The sequence below is a fragment of the Mastigoproctus giganteus genome, chromosome 6, assembly GCF_048544385.1.
Source record: "Mastigoproctus giganteus isolate SK-2022 chromosome 6, ASM4854438v1, whole genome shotgun sequence".
Lineage (NCBI taxonomy): Eukaryota > Metazoa > Arthropoda > Arachnida > Uropygi > Thelyphonidae > Mastigoproctus > Mastigoproctus giganteus.
Window position 1 is genome coordinate 190489408 of NC_143580.1, and position 13677 is coordinate 190503084.

Below are 13677 nucleotides of genomic sequence, written 5' to 3' on the forward strand. Positions count from 1 at the left end.
GGTAAAGCTTTCACAAACTGTTTTAAAAAACCCAGTTTGATGTGAAAGGGTGGAGGTAGGACAGTTTTAGTGTCTACCAGTAATTTATGAACTATGTTCTTTAATCCAGGCAACAAACTGTCCTTCTTTGGAGCAGTTTGTGTGACATCCCAGTGCTTACTTCATGGCACACAAAAAAACAAGGTATTTTTGTGTAATCAGATTGCTGTCCAAGTAACATACAAGTTCCCATATATTTCTTTCAAATGCACAGAGTCAGCTACTGAAATTGACCCATATTTACTTCCATTGTAAAGCAACACACACCTTAGACACTCCTCTTTGGAGAATCAATGAAAAGTCTCCATTGTGTAGGATTGTAACTAATTCCTAAATAGTTCATTAAGTCATTTATATTACTGCAAAAAATGATAGAATTGTCCTCAGAAAAGTACAGGACTGGTTCTCATTCTCTGTCTGTACCATGAGAAAAACATCCCATGTTCTAGAAGATTTTTTGACTTAAGTAGAACCAAGGAGTTCTGCAGATTTCTTTGGTAAATTTAAATCTCTTACCAGATCACTGAGTTCATGCTGTGAAAACAGTTGAGGGCTGGACTCAATGTCTCCAGCCGTATAGACTTCAGTTTCATCTTCAGAAGCTTCACTTTCAGCACTCTCTGCTGCTACATTCTCCAGTATAAGTGGGGGGGGGGGCATGGAATCGGCAGGTTATCTTCATGTGGGACTGCTCTAATGGCAGGTGGAATATTAGGATACACAATGTCCTTCTTATCCCTCTGTATTAACTAAGCAAAAGTAACAGTTATCACAGTGGTTTGTAGGCTCCTGCCAAATCACAGGAATTGTAAATGGCATAACCTTCTTTTTACCATTTTCCTTCAATCTCAGTGCTTCAACACAGGTTTGGCAAACTTTATGTGTAGCCCATTGTTTATCTTGGACATCAAGTTTCACTCCAAAATAAGCACAATTTTACAAATTACAATAATACACAATTTTTACAAATTCTGTAATATCTTGTCTTTGCTTGAGGATTACATAACTTCCACAAATATAACAAAATATAATTGTTCTTACATGAAGATATTCAACTCACTTTTCAGTGCAGGTTTCACACGATAACCTCATATATGAACTGAGTTCACACTGAAATACTGCTGCATGGAGCCCTCAAGGTCAGAAAATAAATGACTGAAAGCAGCATTGCCAATATGTGAAGATTCAGTTTACAAATTCCCAGTATTTATTCCTAACTTAATACATTCAATAATACAACTCATGACGTCATTTTGAAAAAATTACGTGATAGAAAAAAATGAATAACATTTCTGAACTCATCGTAAAAACCTTTTTTTAAAATTTTTTTTTTATTATGAAAAGCCCAAACGTGAGAGGTATTAGAACCTATAGTACTTAGTGCCATGCATGGGTTGGAGGTTGATAAGATGAAAGAAGATATTTGTTTGAACTTGAACTTCTGTAGACTAATTTTCAGGAAATACGTGTGAAGGAAGGTTGTTCCAGAAAATGGCAGTTGAATGTATAAACAAGGAAGATGAAAAGTTGGTTCTGTGAGTTTGAAATTGGACAGTAAATGGATGTTGGCTGGTGGCGGCACGTGTTCAGACTGTTTTGTAAAAGAGAACGGAAATTATAGAAGCCAATTCAGAAAAACAGTGCCCGAGGAAATATCTGTGGAAAAGACATGCAGCAGAAATAGTACGTCTATGAGACAGAGAGTGGAGAGACTCTGTTAGAGAGCAGTCATTAATTAGCCTAACTGCTCTCTTCTGAATGGAATCTAGAAGCCTTAAGAGAGGTTTTGGGGGCACCACCCCAGATGTGGGAACAATATTCCATGGTAGGGCGGATTTGCGATTTGTACAGAGTGAACAGCTGTTTCGAAGAAAAGTAATGCTGAGAGCGAAAGAGAAAACCAAGTTTTTTAGATGCAGAGGAAGCAATATTTGTAATGTGCTTGTGCCAAGAGAGATTAGAAGTCAGGGTAATCCCCAAAAGAGATATATCATCTTTCCTAGAAATCAGAGTGTAACCAAAGATAAGCATAGGAGCAGAAGAATCCTTTTTGCGAGGTATATAAGACAAAACTGAGTTTTAGAAGGGTTAAAATCAACTAAGTTGTCTTTGCCCCACTGGAAAATTACCTGGAGATTGGCATTTAAGGAATTGGAAGCGGATATATTCGGGAAGTTGAAGCTGTTTGGGCAGGGCAAGGTTTCTCAAAATAGAAAATGGAATGCAATGTGCTATCATCGGAAAAACTATGGATAGGATTTCCAGTCAATGGAAGAAGGTCATTAATATACAAGAGGAAAATAGTGGGGGAAAAAACTGAACCTTGGGGGACACTAGCATTAGTGGAGAAGTTAGAAGACAGAGAGCCATCTACCATCACCCTCAGTGAGCGATCAGAGAGAAAACTGGATAACCAATTACAAAAAACAGTTGGCAAACCACAAGATTGAAGCTTGTTTAGAAGACCTTTATACCAAACACGATTGAAAGCCTTTCAGATGTCAAGAGAAACTGCTTGTGTTTCACCAAACTTTTCCATTGAATTTGTCCATAAATGGGTAACAAAGGTAGAATATCACAAGTGGATCGACAATGACGGAATCCATACTGGCGATCGTTAATCAGATGGAAGGTTTCTAATTAGTTTAAGAGTTGGCTGTTAATTGATTTCTCCATTACTTTAGAAAGAATAGAAGTAATTGCAATGGGATGACAATTGGATGGGAGGGATTTGTCACCCTTTTTAGGAACTGGCTGGATATGAGCAAATTTCCAAGCAAAAGGAAAAACACCTTTGGAATAAGAAAGTGAAAAAAGGTGGCGAAGAATAGGAGTAAGTTCAAGAGCACAGGTTTTGAGAAAAAGTGGAGAATACATCAGGACCTGGAGCTTTCTTACCAGAGTTGGGAGAACGATAGAGAAAAAAGATGAATTTGACACAATGAGGTAGAGCGATTTTAAGCCAGAGAAGATCGAATAGAGGAGATTTCAAATTACCAAGTCTCTGATAGGGAATATCGCAACGGACATATGCACAAGTACCACCTTTGAGGCGAAAGGAATCATACAGCGAATAATTTGGGCAACTGAGATGAGCATTAGTTCAATCAACCAATAATTGAGATTCTGTCAGAAAAAGTACATGGGGTTTGGCACACTGCAAGTGGAAATGGACATTGTTGAGATTAGAATTGAGAACAAATATATTTGTGAAATGAACTATTAAGTGTTTGTGAGGTTCACAGATAAGCTTACTCTATTAGTTTGACAATTCATTTTGTATTCAATAGTAAGAGGGACATGCTGTATGAAGTAATGAAATTTTTGGGTATGGCATACACGTGGTAAGAATTTACCCAGATCGTTGACATAATGTGGCCTCGACAATGCCCCCTGCATACACACTACTTGGACTCCCTCCAGTCACTATCTGGCAGAGTAGAGGTAGCAAAATAAACACTAGCTGATCTAGAAGCCGCCTAAAGACTTACCAATAGGTTCGGTCTGGTGTACTATCTAGCGGCCTGCCTGCGAACACCATTTTAGAGCTGTACCGGTATGAACCCAACAGCTAATATAAGCTGTTGGGTTCATTTTAGAGCCGTTTTAAAGCTGTACCCTCGAAATGTAAGGCAGATTGGATCTCGCCAAGATGTTCATCATAACCTCAAAAGTCATCACTCATACTGTATGATGGAAGAGATGGGGAAGGGTTGACCAGAACTTAGCTCTGGAGACTAAAGATGAATTCCACCACTTCAAGCCTCCAATAAGAAAAGTGTAACACAGAAGGGCGGCATTCCTCCATGTGGTGTGGGCACCACACCTCGACCCCTGCTTACGTTGGTTCACGCCTGGGTGGTTGTCCATAGTGTGCTTGTGCATGGCGGTTATACCCAGGATTACTATCTGTTCCACCATTGTGAAGGTGCATGCAGAGGATTTGGCTGTGACAGACCCTCCGGACTTCGCCGAAATTGGGTCCACCTGACTTGAATGTCACCTGAATATCAGTTCCATCAGCGTTTTATTCCATTGCTTCCATTGTGTGTGATTAATATGTGATTAAATAAAAGATGGAAACTGCTATTTCCAAGAGATACACAGAACTAATAGATTAGTAGCAGCTACTAATAGAACTAATGGATTAGTAGAGACATAAGTGATTCTTCCATTGCTTCCATTGGAACATGCAGCAGCTTGAAAACTGAGCTGTTGGAGATTACAAGGCCTGCTGGGGATCAACTAGAGATGAGAAAATATGTACAGCTTGTCTGGCATATCTGAGAGAATGTCTGTGACAAATTCAAGAGATCGATTGAAACCTGAGTTTCAATTGGTCTCTTGAAGAAACCTGAGTTAACACAGCTATTAGTTTACAATCATTGATAACCATGCAGAGTGGTGTTATTTTTGATACAATATCTGTATAACAATAGTTCTACTGCATTGTATTCTGTATGTTGCCCTTCTGTTGTTGGACTATTTTTGAGGCATTATCTATTTAATAATAGTCCTGCTGCATTGTATTCTGTATGTTGTTGAATATATTCTATATATTCTTTCCTTTTAATAACTGATCTGCACAGATATCTGTGAGTATCATAATGCACACAGTGAAATTCTTAAGAATAAATTTCATAATTCACTGTGTTATCAAATCCCAGTGCCTTGGTAAGACAGTATATTTTATCAATATCTAGAGTAGGAAGCAGAATGATGATTAATACATGAATAAGTTTTCTCTTAAGCAGAGTCCTGTAATTTATAATTATTTCCAAATTTAACTTATTAATTTGTAGGTTTTTGATCACTTTCTGGGTACGAAGTTTCCAACAGTAAAGAGGTATAGTGGTGAGGGTGCTGAAACTATGATGGGATTTTTTCTTGAAATATTTAGATTAGCTGCTGAAAGTAAGTCAATAAATTAATGATGATTTAGCACAGTATCTTTGTTTGTACATTTGATGTACAAAAATTACATCATGAAAATCAAGATATTCTTTATATTCAATTTATCATTTACAGTATTTACTTTTCTTTTGATTGCTCAAAATCTGAGAGACAATGTTATAAAGAATAGAACAGTTTTATATATTTTTAATTCAGTTATAATATTTTTATAAATCAATTTTATAAATCCCCCATCATTACAAGATCCCAGCGACCTTGGTACCGCTTTTCCATCTTGGAAATATCTTGATAAAGCTGCTCTCCTTGTTCATCACTCACATTCCCAGATTTTGGGGAAAATTTCGAGATGGGAATGAAGAAAATGAATTTTCAATGACATTTAACAGCCCATGTTTTCGTAGCACTCAAGTAAATTAGACACCAACATTTCATAGTTTTCTTCTTTCCTATTACCCAAAAAACCATCTACTATCTCCTTAAACAATCACCAAACTGTCAATTTAACCTCTTTTAACTGGGTTTCAAATGCATGGTCTTTCAGGAGTTTCCCAATTTTGGGTCCTACAAAAATTCCTTAAGTTTGGCATATGTTAAATTAGGTAACACACTTCTCAAGTATGTAAACTTGTTACTTTCTTTATCTAGTCCCTTCATGAAATTTTTCATCAATCCAAATTCGATATGCAGGGATGGAAGAAGAAGAACCTTGTTTAAGTGTACTAAAGGAATATATTTCATGTTACATTGTCCTGGTATGAACTTGTCCCAATGTTGCCCAACATTATGTTCTTCTGTCGCATGGCTGTCTCACAAACAAAAAAAAAAACAACAACAACAATATTTTGTGAAACCCCCCTTGTAAACCTACAAGCAAACCAGTAACCTTAAGCTCACTGCATATGTTCCAACCATAATCCTGGTATTTTATAGCATGTAGAACCTTAGACATGCTTTAAGTCCAAATGAATGAAACAGAAACTTTATTAACTAACCCAAAATTTTTAGTATTTGCTTTGCTGTATGGTGTGTATTTTGTTAGATGTTTAACATCTAGATGTTATTAAATTAAATTAAATATATGTGATTAAATAAAAGATGGAAACTGCTATTTCCAAGAGATACACAGAACTGATAGATTTGTAGCAGCTACTAATAGAACTAATGGATTAGTAGAAACATAAGTGATTCTTCCATTGCTTCCATTGGAACATGCAGCAGCTTGAAAAGTGAGCTGTTGGAGATTACAAGGCCTGCTGGGGATCAACAAGAGATGAGAAAATATGTGGATTGTGTTAAGGTTACTAAAAGCAAAAACAGGTGCATGTATACTTACGCTGACCGGGCTAGCTGGGTGGGCAAAGTACCTGCCTAGCAACCCAAAGGTCGCGGGTTCGAATCCCGCCTCGGGCTTGGACCAGAGTAGTGCAAAAACCTTGGGAGGTACATTATGGCCACAGAAGTCGATGCGTCAACAACTAAAAAAAAATGTACATTTCCATGTACACTAATGCCAGGAACATTGTGAATAAATTTGATGAATTTGAAGTACTGGTTAAGTCAATAAATGGAGACATTGTAGTGATGTAGGAGACATGGTGCCACTCAGACATAACAGTTGCAGAATTTCACTCTAGGAAGTACAATGTGTAGAGAAAGGATAGACAAGACAGGAGAGGGTGAGGTGTTATGCTCTCAGTTAAGAAGAACATTAGATGTTAGGCATGCATCCAAGTGGCACATGAATGTTGAGTCAGTTTGGTGTGACAAAAACTGGAAAAACAAAAATGAGAGCAGTAGTGTGTTATAGGCCAAATGATTGTGATGAGTATAATGAACAACCATAACAAATAGAGTGAGTGAGTAAAGCAGAACATCTTATGATGGAGGATTTTAACTTTCCGGATACAGTCAGTCCTCGTATAGCACGATAGTTGTGTTCCTAGAAACCCTCATGCAATGCAAAATTGTGCAATATAAACAACAGGCCCTATGAGAAAAATAGGGTTAGGTGCCGACCACCCAAGATTGAACACACATTGGTAACCAAAACATTACTAAACACAATAAATAATCGTGATAAAATACTTATGTATTTTATAACGATTAAAACACGTAATAAAAAATAATATATTTTTTTATAATATTTTTTATTATTATTATATTATATTTTATTATAATATAATAAATAATAAAAAATACGTAAGTATTTTTTACAAATAAAATACGTATTTTATTACGACTATTACGTAATATTACGACTATTATGTAATAAAATATTGCTAATGCTTTTGCTTCTGTCATAAGCAAACTTGTTTTTTGTTTGATTTTCTATCCAAACAGATGACAGCCGTTCCACCTCTTCCAATTCTTTGTGCCTTACTCTAATAGATTTTAATTACCCTTTGAGTTGTTCCTGCTATGAAAGTTGTTTTTATTTTCTCTGCATTCTTTGTAATTCTCGGCGTTGCCTCATTTAGGTCTGTAGCACGTGCAATATCACATGGCATGGTCTTTCATTTCGCTCAAAGCGTTTCACAGTTTCATATTTTTTCGCTATCGACAGTGGCGGACTGGCCATAAGCCTTACTGGGAAAACCCCGGTGGCCGGTGTGATTTTGGCCAAAAATGCTAGTGTGAGGACACTACAAATTTTCCCAGGTAAGAATTTTTGATCTAGTCCGCCTCTGTTTATCGATATTGCTTTTTTTTTTCCTGTCTGAATCTGCAGTGTCTTCACCAGGACTCTTCCTTTTCACATCTTTTAAGTATTTTACTCATTTTTAGGGAATAAAGCACAATTAACAAACGAGGAGGCACGCTTGATACACATAAACAAAGCTGTGCACGTGTAGCAACTGAATAAACAACACCGTAAAGGCAGAGATACACTATTAACACCTCACATTTTACTAAAGCACATTTCTAGGGGTTACTACCATAAAACAATAAAAACAATTTCCAGTTGCGTTTCTGCTAGTGGAATCTGTTATAAACTGGTAGTAAACTCGATCTAATTGCATTCGCGATAATACCGATAGCTGGAATTTTATGTTATTATGGTGAAATGTGTTTCCCCTTCACTGATATAAAACACATAAATACATTTTCAGAATCTCCTCTTCATTCCTATTGTGTTGCATTCAGTTGGGGTGATTCCGTGTTCGACTGCCATTTCTTGTAAACACAAAGGCAAATCGTGCATAAGCGAATTCGGTTCGTGTTATATAAGATATCGTTCCCCTATTTATAAATCGTGTATGATCGAATTCGTGTAATGTAAACACATGTTATACGAGGACTGACTGTACTGACTGGAACTTGCATGTTGGTCACACAGTAGTGAAATTTCTGTGGATTTATTCAATGTCTGCTTTCCACACCAGCATGTTAAAGAGGCTGACGTCAAATAAATGTGGAATTTGCTACAGTGTGGGATTTACTAAAACGCTTTTAGGGCTTAAGCCTCAGGCTGCGTAAAAGTTTCACAATATGAGATGCATCTAAAATGATGCTATTTTCAACTATTTTTGAATTTGCTGCATACTAACATGATGGTATTGCACAAACTTGTACAGTCTGGGATTTACTTAAAGATTTATCTGTTATCAAGGACAAGGGGAAAGGCTTCTGTTTTTGAAAGGTCTCAGACAGTTTTTAAAATCTATTCCTTTCCAGTGACCACAAAGCAGTATATATTTGTTCAACTTTGAGTATGCAGTATAAAATTGCTGTTACTTGTTTAAGAGGGGTCTGGGTTCGAATCATGTCGTTTCAACTTAAAATCCTCTTAAGTTGGTGCTGTGGTTGACTAATTTCAGCCAGACAGGGTGGATTTTTGGTCTGCAGAAAACCGCAAATCAGCCAGTGAACACACATATTAATAGAGACATGGTACATAATGGCACAATATGCACTATTTTTCCAATGCCCCTAAAAACTAAAACAACCACCACTTTTACAAGTGCCAGCTGTGAGTTACAAGCTGCAAAAAAATCAATGTTTGGCTATTTTATTTTATTATTATTTTTTTTTTTTATGAGAACCCCCAAACACGAGAGGTATTATAACCTATAGTACTTAGTACCGTGCTTGGGTTGGAGGTTGAGAAGACGAAAGAAGATATTTGTTGATATTGGACTTGAACTTCTGTAGATTGTAATTTTCAGGAAATACGTATGAAGGAAGGTTGTTCCAGAAAACGGCAGTTGAATGAATAAATGAGGAAGATGAAAAGTTGGTTCTGTGGGTTTGAAGTTGGACAGTAAATGGATGTTGGCTGGTGGGGGCACGTGTTTGGACTGTTTTGAAAGAGAGAGCGGGAATTATAGAAGCCAATTCAGAAGAACAGTGCCCATGGAAGTATCTGTAGAAGAGGCATGCAGCAGAAACAGTGCATCTATGAGAAAGCGAGTGGAGAGACTCTGTTAGAGATGAATCATTTATTAACCTAACTGCCCTCTTCTGAATGGAATCAAGAAGCCTGAGAGAGGTTTTGGGGGCACCACCCCAGATGTGGGAACAATATTCCATGGCAGGGCGGATTTGCGATTTATACAGAGTGAGCAGCTGTTTGGAAGAAAAGTAATGCCGAGAGCGAAAGAGAAAACCAACTTTTTTAGATGCAGAGGAAGCAATATTTGTAATGTGCTTGTGCCAAGAGAGATTAGAAGTCAGGGTAATCCCCAAAAGAGATATATCATTTTGCCTAGAAATCGGAGTGTCACTAAAGATAAGCATAGGAGCAGAAGAATCCTTTTTGCGAGATATAAGACAACATTGAGTTTTAGAAGGGTTGAAATCAACTAAGTTGTCTTTGCCCCACTGGAGAATTACCTGAAGATCGGCATTTAAGGAATTGGCAGCAGATTTTCGAGAACTTGAAGCTGATTGAGCTGGACAAGGTTTCTCAAAATGGAAAGTTGAATGCAATGTGCTATCATCGGCAAAACTATGGATAGGATTTCCAGTCAATGGAAGAAGGTCATTGATATACAAGAAGAAAAGAGTGGGGGAAAGAACTGAACCTTGGGGGACACCGGCATTAGTGGAGAAGTTAGAAGACAGAGAGCCATCTACCATCACTGTCAGTGAGCGATCAGAGAGAAAACTGGATAACCAATTACTAAAAACAGTTGGCAAACCATAAGATGGAAGCTTGTTTAGAAGACCTTTATGCCAAACACGATCAAAAGCCTTTGAGATGTCAAGAGCAACTACTTGTGTTTCACCGAACCTTTCCATTGAATTAGTCCATAAATGGGTAACATAAGCCAGAATATCACCAGTGGATCGACACTGACGGAATCCATACTGGCGATCGTTGATCAGACGGTTTCTAGGTAGTTTAAGAGTTGGCGGTTAATTGATTTCTCCATTACTTTAGAAAGAGTAGAAGTAATTGCAATGGGACGATAATTGGATGGCAGGGATTTGTCACCCTTTTTAGGAACTGGCTGGATATGAGCAAATTTCCAAGCAGAAGGAAAAACACCTTTGGAATAAGAAAGTGAAAAAAGGCGGCAAAGAATAGGAGTAAGTTCAGGAGCACAGGTTTTGAGAACAAGTGAAGAAATACCTTCAGGACTTGGAGCTTTCTTAGCATCAAGATTCATCAAAATCCTTCTGATATCCTTTTGACGGAAGACCACAGGAGGCATTGAATGGAGCGTGTTAGGAATGGTGGGAGGTGTTTTACCAAGATCATTAATACATGAGCTCGAAGAAAAATGGGATGCTAGCAGGTCAGCTTTATCCTTGGCTGAAGTGACAACAGAACCATCTGGTTTGGACAGAGGTGGGAGCAGAGATGGGCAAAAGTTGCGGCCAATAGCTTTGGCAAGAGACCAGAATGCTCGGCTACTATTAGGGCAAGAAGCAAGTTTTCTACTCTTAGCCTGTTCAAACTCTAGTTTGGGCTGATAAATAACTGCTTTACAATTGTTGCGAGCTTTGGTGTAGGCAGAAAATGAAACTGAATAATTAGAAACAAGCCAATTACGATATGCAACGTTCTTCTCTTGGACAGCCTTAGCACATTTATTGGAAAACCAAGGTTTAGATAAAGGACGATATTTTAAAGTGGAATGTGGGATAAAGGATTCCATTCCTACAAGAATAATTTCACTGACACGATCTGAGCAAACGTTGACATCAGAAGTTTTGAAACAGTAATCAGACCAAGGAAAATAAGAAAAGAAGTCTCGCAGGTCATCCCATTTTGCATTCTTGTAATGCCAAACAATACGAGGTTGGGAATAGCCATGAGATAAAGGTTCCATTGGAAAGAGACAATCACCAAGTTGTGATCTGAAGTGCCTAAAGGACCTCTCACTTCAACCTTGTACTTAGAAGGGTTGTTTGTGAGAAAAAGATTAAGCGTATTGGCTGTATGATTAGGATTGTCCGGTATTCTTGTAGGTAAATGAACAATCTGTGCTAGGTCATTAGTAATTGCAAAAGCCTCAGCATCTCGACCTGCTGGGTCGGTGTGACTAGAAAACGGAAGCCAGCTGGAGTTGTGAACGTTAAAATCACCAAGGAAAATTACCTCACTGTTAGGAAAGTTGGACTGGAGAAAGTAAAGTTGCAAAGAGAGGAAGTCAAAGAGCTCCAAGTGATTAGTGGAGTTGGGAGAACGGTAGAGACAACAGATGAATTTTACACAATGAGGTAGAGAGATTTTAAGCCAGAGAAGATCAAAGAGAGGAGATTCCAAATTGGCAAGTCTCTGACAGGGAATATCAGAACGGACATATGCACAAGTACCACCTTTGAGTCGAAAGGAATCATACAGTAAATAATTTGGACATCTGAGATGAGCAGTAGTTGAATCAACTGATAACTGAGATTCAGTCAGAAAAAGTACATGGGGTTTGGAAGACTGCAAATGGAAATGGACACCATTGAGACTAGAATTGAGACCACGTATATTTGGGAAATGAATTAGGAAGTCCTTGGGAGGTTTAGATCTTTTCGCAGATAAGCTTGCTCTATTATTTTGTCAATTCATGGTGTATTCAATAGTAAGAAAAGTGGGTGGGACATGCTGTATGAAGTAATGAAATTTTTGGATATGGCGTACATGTGGTAAGAATATACCCAGATCCTTGACATAACGTGGCCTCGACAATGCTCCCCGCATACACACTACTCGGACTCCCTTCAGTCACTATCTGGCAGAGTAGAGGTAGCAAGATTATACACTAGCTGATCCGGAAGCTTCCTAGAGAGTTACCAATAGGTTCAGTCCGGTGTACTAACTAGCAGCCGGCCTGCGAACACCGTTTTAGAGCTGTACCCTCAAAATGTAAGGAATATTGGATCTCACCATTACATTCATCATAACCTCAAAAATCATCAATCATACTGCATGATGGAAGAGATAGGGAAGGGTTGGCTGGAACTTAGCTCTAGAGACTAAACATGGGTTCCACCACTTCAAGCCTGCAATAAGCAAAGTGGTGGTATTTCACCGGTTGATGAGAGTCATCTACCACCTAGTACTGCCTGGTAACATAGAGGGGCGGCGTTCCTCCATGTGGTGTGGGCGCCACACCTCGACCCCTGCTTACGTTGGTTCACACCTGGGTGATCACCCACCATGTACTTGTGCATGAAGGGTATACCCAGGATTACTAACAGTCCCACCATCGTGAAGGTGCAAGCAGAGGATTTGACTGTCATAGACTGTCCGGACTTCGCCGAAATTGGATCCACTTTGACTTGAGTGTCACCCGATTATTTACTTAATTATCATATTATATTGTACTTTATAAGTAGATTTATAGTTTTTGTAGGCTAATACATAATATGCATAAAACCGTTGTTTCGTTCGAATCTTGCAGCCATTGTTTTCGTATAGAGTGAATGGTAGTGAATTAAAATTTTGAATTGTGGTTCAAATTCCATTCAGAAGAGGGCAGTTTGGTTAATTAATGACTCATCTCTAACTGAGTCTCTCCACCCTCTGTCTCATACACATACTGTTTCTTCTGCATGTCTTTTGTACAGATATTTCCATGGGCATTGTTCTTCTGAATTGGCTTCTATAATTCCTGCTCTCTCTTTCAAAACAGTCCGAACACGTGCCGCCGACATCCATGTACTGTCCAACTTCAAACTCACAGAACCAACTTTTCATCTTCTTTGTTTATTCATTCGACTGCCGTTTTCTGGAACAAAAAATGAATAGCAACTGCTTAAAAAACGGTACTCACCCTGTATAAATCTGCAATAAATTAGCATTAGCATTAGTAGAGGCATATGATGCAAGAAAGCAAGCTTATGCAGCATCAGCCAAAAAAAAAAAAAAAAAACCCTTTCACTTCACCCCTCCATTCGTTCGAAATACCTGTCCAGCTGAGCCTTAAATTTATTTAGGCTATCAACTTCCACAACAAGGGATGGAAGTCTGTTCCACCAAACAACTACCCACTGGCTAAAGGCAAATTTCCACACGTCTGTCCTACATCTGTCTTTCCTCAATTTGAATTTATGCCCTCTCAGGTGATTATTCTGAGGCAAAAGGCAGTATCCCATCAGCATTGAGCATGCTCAAACCATTCAAGGCTTTGTACACCTCTATCAGATCACCTCGCCGGTGCCTAGTCTCCAGACACTGTAATTTGCAAAACTTAAGCCTTTCTTCGTAAGAGCAACCCTTTGTTCCATTCACTAACCTTGTTGCCCTTCTCTTTACTCGTTCCAACAGCTCTACATCCTTCT

General features: G+C 38.4%; 1 protein-coding gene across 4 annotated transcripts in view; it reads left to right on the plus strand.

Annotated features, from left to right (window-relative positions):
- LOC150084832 (2-oxoadipate dehydrogenase complex component E1) overlaps window positions 1–13677 on the plus strand; it is a 608625-nt gene that overhangs the window by 163271 nt on the left and 431677 nt on the right. For all 4 annotated transcript variants that reach the window (XM_090376637.1, XM_090376633.1, XM_090376636.1 and 1 more), the window contains one exon: window positions 4842–4953. In XM_090376637.1, coding sequence (XP_090232763.1) covers window positions 4842–4953 — 112 coding nt within the window. The remainder of the gene's footprint in view (window positions 1–4841; window positions 4954–13677) is intronic.